The sequence below is a fragment of the Phymastichus coffea genome, unplaced genomic scaffold (assembly GCF_024137745.1).
Source record: "Phymastichus coffea isolate CEN01 unplaced genomic scaffold, Cenicafe_Pcof_1.1 PCOF00160, whole genome shotgun sequence".
NCBI classification, from domain to species: Eukaryota; Metazoa; Arthropoda; class Insecta; order Hymenoptera; family Eulophidae; genus Phymastichus; species Phymastichus coffea.
Window position 1 is genome coordinate 209,664 of NW_026706971.1, and position 6,343 is coordinate 216,006.

The 6,343-nt window shown below is 30.8% G+C and overlaps 1 protein-coding gene across 1 annotated transcript; it reads left to right on the forward strand.

Moving 5' to 3' along the window:
* Nucleotides 1-3,169: 3,169 nt before the first annotated feature.
* LOC131672854 (uncharacterized) lies at nucleotides 3,170-5,467 on the forward strand. The gene has a single exon (XM_058950350.1). It carries the CDS (start codon nucleotides 3,170-3,172, stop codon nucleotides 5,465-5,467), a length of 2,298 nt encoding a protein of 765 aa, XP_058806333.1.
* Nucleotides 5,468-6,343: the final 876 nt, after the last annotated feature.

Below are 6,343 nucleotides of genomic sequence, written 5' to 3' on the forward strand. Positions count from 1 at the left end.
TATATATATGTATATTTATATTAACTATGCGCAGCTGGATGGACTTACAGATTGACAATATGTCGGCCGTGAAGGGCCAATAGCAAAGCAGTCATGATACCGTCATGCAATGTCATGGTGCTGTTTTATAACCATAGCAGAGCAATCTAATTACGGAATCCGGAACGGAATAGAGAGGGGAATCAGAACATAGAAATCTCGGATGTTAGATGGTTTCACCTTTTGACACTCGTTGCATGTTGAATGTTTTTTTATTGAAAAAAGCACTGATCCGATTGAACTTTCAACTTAAAATTAAATAGGAATTAAATTGGAAACTTGAATAGGAAAATTAAATAGGAAACTTGAAATTAAATAACCAAAAATTATACTTGTCAGTTAGTTTGCCAAGTTGACAACCCAATATAAAAAAGACATACCACGTGAAAACACTGAAGACATTTGGATATTTGGATTGAAAAGTATATATAATTCAAAAGGTATGATAATGTCAATTTTTGCGACTTTAATATCAGTATTAATTATTCAATATACATTAATACATTAACCCATTAACGTCCAAAATGTCAAAATTTCTTGCACGTTTTCAAAGTGATTTTTTCCTATGTAATTGGCGTTGAAAAAATTCTTGAACCACATATTCTGATGTAAAATTGTATGCTCTTTCAGAATCCGTTGCCAGAATCATGATAAAACTCACAGGAAAAGAGATATGCTCGATTGAAACATAAAAAACACCTAAATTTTCGAAAAAAAAATTTTTTAGGATTTTTTTTCGAAGTGTTACGGTGAAGATATCACCTTGCGACCGTGATCAAAGGTGATTATGGGATTTGAAGTTTAACAGGGAATTTTTTTGTTTACCTTGAACCATCGCTTCTTTACAAAATGGCGGAAAAAACGAATTTTTTTTTTCAATCTTCATCAACTTTTTTCTCAAAATCTATGGTCTTTAGAAAAAAATTCATAAAAACAAAAATGCCTTAGAATCGCTCGAAGAACATTCTCAAATTTTTTCAGAATTTTTTGAGACAATTTTTGATTTTTCGGGAAACTTGGGAAATGGAATTTTCAAAAATGTCTTCAAAAATTCTGAAAAAATTTTAGGATGTTTCTCGAGTGATTCTAAGACATTTTTGTTCTTATGAATTTTTTTCTAAAGTCCATAGATTTCGAGAAAAAAATTGATAAAGTTGAAAAAATAAAAATTCGTTACGGCCGCTATGTTCACTTTATCAATTTTTTTCTCGAAATCTATGGACTTTAGAAAAAAATTCATAAGAACAAAAATGTCTTAGAATCACTCGAGAAACATCGCAAAATTTTTTCAGAATTTTTGGAGACATTTTTGAAAATTCCATTTCCCAAGTTTCCCGAAAAATCAAAAATTGTCTCAAAAAATTCTGAAAAAATTTGAGAATGTTCCTCGAGCGATTCTAAGGCATTTTTGTTTTTATGAATTTTTTTCTAAAGACCATAGATTTTGAGAAAAAAGTTGATGAAGATTGAAAAAAAAAAAATTCGTTTTTTCCGCCATTTTGTACAGAAGCGATGGTTCAAGGTAAACAAAAAAATTCCCTGTTAAACTTCAAATCCCATGATCACCTTTGATCACGATCGCAAGGTGATATCTTCACCGTAACACTTCGAAAAAAAATCCTAAAAATTTTTTTTTTCGAAAATTTAGGTGTTTTTTATGTTTCAATCGAGCATATCTCTTTTCCTGTGAATTTTATCATGATTCTGGCAACGGATTCTGAAAGAGCATGCAATTTTACATCAGAATATGTGGTTCAAGAATTTTTTCAACGCCAATTACATAGGAAAAAATCACTTTGAAAACGTGCAAGAAATTTTGACATTTTGGACGTTAATGGGTTAATGTAGTAAATTAACCATCACACACAAAACTTGGTATCAATATAGTTTGAATGGCAGACGATAATTTTTAAATTATTGTAGGAAAGAAATTACGATTCCATTAATTATATTCTATTTATTAATTTATTTCAACAGTTTTAGGTACCTTGGAATACATATTTCTGGTACTCTTCAGGCTATAGTACTATTAGTTGAGTTTGTTTTCATTTCCTTGGATAATTTCAAAACATTTTTACATTATCCATAGTTGAATATGAAATTGTAATCCTACTTCTGAATATAAATCATTAAAACTGTATTATTCCAATATTATTTTTTTTATAGTAAACAATAAGTTAACAGTTATTGTACTGCATATTTTAATAGAATAATTTTTTTTTCATCAAATAAAAAATTCTATCGAAAAATTCTTTTCGCATCTTTTATAAGTTTGATAATATATCAAAAAACTTTTCTTTACCTAAACTTTATATTATAAAATTTGTTGCATCTACTTTTAACTTTAAGGTTGTTACGAGAGTCTTTTTTTAATTTTCTTGTATTTTTTAAATATTGGAATTATATTAAATTAACTAATAGCCAATAGATTTTGCAAGTTATTTTGACACATCAAATAAAGCAAAGATTTTTTCAAGCAATATATTACTATGAGTGCTACCATAACTATGTGTGATTATTTAATAGTAATTGGTTTTGCAATCGTATAAATTGTGATACACTTGTTGTAAAATAGTCAAACAGAACTATTGAAATTGCTTAAGATTTTATAATATTCTGTAATTTGTACAAAATTAACTTTATCGTTTGTATGGTAGCTGATTATCGTAAGAACTTTTATTTCTTCCTCGTTTTAACATAATTTATATGTTTTCATGTTGGACCATGGAAAAAGAGTTTGACATAATAAATATACTCAGTTTTTGACGTGTGCAATTATGTTTTAGATTTCCCTTTTCTGCAATTTATACTTTCATGATCTACAGGAATGAATATTTAACTTTGATTGTTTGTTTTCATTTTCTTTTTAATTATCTCTAACAAACTTCCATATAAAAATATGTATGCTATGAAAATTCCGGTGGTGATTTTCCAAATAGTTAGAAAAATAAGTATTAGAGCATTTGAATGTTTCAAAGATAGTAAAAGAAGTCTCGAGCTTTTGATTATTTACAGAAATGTTTACTACTAAATATTTCGTTAAAATTGTACTTGTTGTGATATTAAAATCTAGTAATTTGACATTATGAAAATTAAAATATGATCCTTTTTGTTATTACAGACACATAAGATGTCTTCTGATGATGAGTCTTCAGTCAAAAAGCCTCGTTCAAGAGATGAATCAAAATGTATTTCGTGCGACAAACATATAAGAAAATTGAGTGGATCCCATTTGTATATTGATAGTCGGGAAAAAGCTTTGGATTTTAATAAAAAGTATGGACAATTGGTCCTTGTGGATGATACAGTATGTTCCAAGTGTTACGCAAAATTGCGAATTTCGAAATCTTCAAAAAATACTGACAACGAGAAGTATAAAGCTCAAAAATCTGGAGATTCGTCAGAGTCGACGGCAACTTCTTCAGCAGATGTTTTAGGTGAAAATACTGTTCAAGAAGATGAATCTGAGTCTCAAATTGAAGAACAGACGTCAAGAATTTCACTGGAAAATACTCAAGAAAGTAACACAGAGAGTAATACACCTTCATGGGATACAAAGCTTGGAGAAAGTAAAAGTAGTCAAGATACAACTACAGATTATAGTCAAACATCAGATTCTTCCGGAACAGATCCAACATATGTGCTTATTAATACTATTGAAGTTGAATTGGCAGTCATGCCTTTTCCAAGGACAATTATATCTCACCAGTATTGTTTTATGTGTAAAGAAACTAAGGATCTTCAAGACGTACCATTCGATGCCCGAATATACGTGTTCACAAAAAGGAGAATATTCATTCCAAGGAGAAACAGATGTTGTAAGAAGCATTTAATTAAAAAACGATTTTATAATGAAGATTTGTCAATTATAACCTGTGCTAGCAGTGAATGTGAAATTGAATCCAAAGAATTGCCCAGATTCCTTGAAGCCTTATCAGATTCAAGTAATTCTAGTCTGCATGATAAAATTGGTGAGTACGCAATTTCTGAGGAAAGAATAAAAGCATTAACAGGTTATACGTGGAAAAACATAATTACTCTTAAGGAAATGATGATAACTATGCGTAGTTCAGGTAATCGAAACGTTACACAAGCTCTAGTCATATTTTTAATTAAATTAAGAACTGGTAACTCGGATCTTTGTATATCTGCTATACTGGAAATTGAAGAAAAAGTAGTGCAACAATCAATTAGTGCTGTTTTAAAATGTTTTGAAGAAGAAGTATTACCCAAAAATTTTGGATATGGGGCTTATTCGAGAGAGTTCTTGTTGACCCAAACCTCACCAATAGCTAAAATATTATTTAATTTAGGAGATAGACTGGGTTTAGTATGTGATGGTACGTATTTACGGCATCAAAAAAGCAGTAACAATATGTACCAAAGGAAATCCTATTCTGGGCAGAAGAAAACAGCACTATGTAAACCTTTTACAATAACAACTACAAATGGCTTTACAGTTTATGTCGAAGGACCATACAATGCTAACCTCAATGATGCTGCAATTTTAAAAGAAATTTTGTGCTCTGCTGGTGGTCTTAACAACATTTTAGAAAAAGGAGATTATTTCATTTTAGATAGAGGTTTTCGTGACGTGGTTCCATTCCTGACGAGTAAAGGTTTCAATGTACTTATGCCAGCTTTAAAAGGAAAGCGAAATCAATTGACGGTTGAAGAATCAAATCAATCGCGATTGGTGACCAAAATTAGATGGGTTGTCGAAGCTGTTCATGGGATAGTAGGGCAAAAATGCAAACTTCTTCATAATCAATTTCATAATGCCAGGTTGCCCAATGCTGGATTGTACTGTCGAATTGCATGCTTTCTCGTTAACTTATTTTGTAAACGACTTAATTCAGATGTTGGCAAAAGTGATTTGATAATTGCTAGAATTCTTAAAATGATCAATGTTAAAAATACTCTAGCAGAGTTTGTTGAAGAGAACAACTGGAATAAAAAAGTTAAACCTTTCAAAATAATTTCGTCAAACGATTTGCTAGATTTTCCAGAACTGACTGTAGATGAGCTACAAATTCTTTTTACGGGTACATATCAATTATCTCAAGCTATTTGTTACTTAGCGGAAATGTTGGGCGAGAATGAATCTTTAAATCTGAAGTGTTCTATAGAAGAAAATTGTATCATTAGATTTGAAGTCAAATCAAGACACATCAATAGTAAGACGTACAAGGCCTATGTAGAATACGAACCTCAAACTTATGGCATAAAAGGTATCAAAAGATATTGTTGTAATTGTTCTAACGGCAACAGGACCGTTGGCTGTTGTTCACATGTGGCATCTATTATTTATTACTTGGCTCATGCCCGATATTTATCACGCATCCCGAAACCAGCAGAACAACTAACTAAGTTGTTTGATGTTAATAGTACAGTTCCTGTCATCGATGAAGACAGTGATGAGGACTAAAGTGATTTTCAGTATTGCTTTTCAACAATTATCTGTAAATACTACGACACATTGTAATTTTAATGGTTTATTCAGCTAATAAATCATAACAATTATCAGTAAATATGTCCAATAATTTCAGTTGTTTTATTTCATAAATTTTTTTTACGATTAACCGTTTTCTTCCATAAGTTGTTTTCTATATAATTTCTTTTGATTTTCAAAAGATTAATTTTTAGGTACTCTGATAACACTGAAATGCATTTACACACTCACTCGCTTACACACTCATATATATCTAACTATATATATATAGTTGTAATAGCGCCCGCCTTCGGAAGTAGACCCTCCCCCCCCCTCCCCCCTGATTTGTTCCCCTCCCCCCTCCCCTTTTCAATATTACGTTTTTGGTATTTTTGTACTAAAAACTTAATATTTACGGTGTTTCTACCGTGTTTTTGTTGATTTTTGCTAAACTAAAACAAATATTTTATTTCTTATGCCCCCTCCCCCCCTCTCCCCCCTAACTTGGCCCCCTCCCCCTCGATTTTAAAACTTTTTTTGTCCCTTTCTTTTTCAATTTCATGGCATTCATGAATTTATATACATGACCATGTAATTGATTATAACATTTGTTTCAGAATTTCTGTTCTTATATTATAGCAATTTATTCTCAATTCAGTTAGCGAGTTTGGTTATTCAATGAGTATTGTAATATTAATCAGTTTTTTTTTTAAATATTTAATAAGCACAATGTTTTAATTGCTGCACGAATTCATAAATTTAAAGTTTACTAAACTTATAGATATTGCCGCGGGAAGCGCTGTGATCGCTATGTGCTACCGTCAATCTGATGTGTTTCACTATAGTTTCTCATGCTTTCGACTCGTGACAACA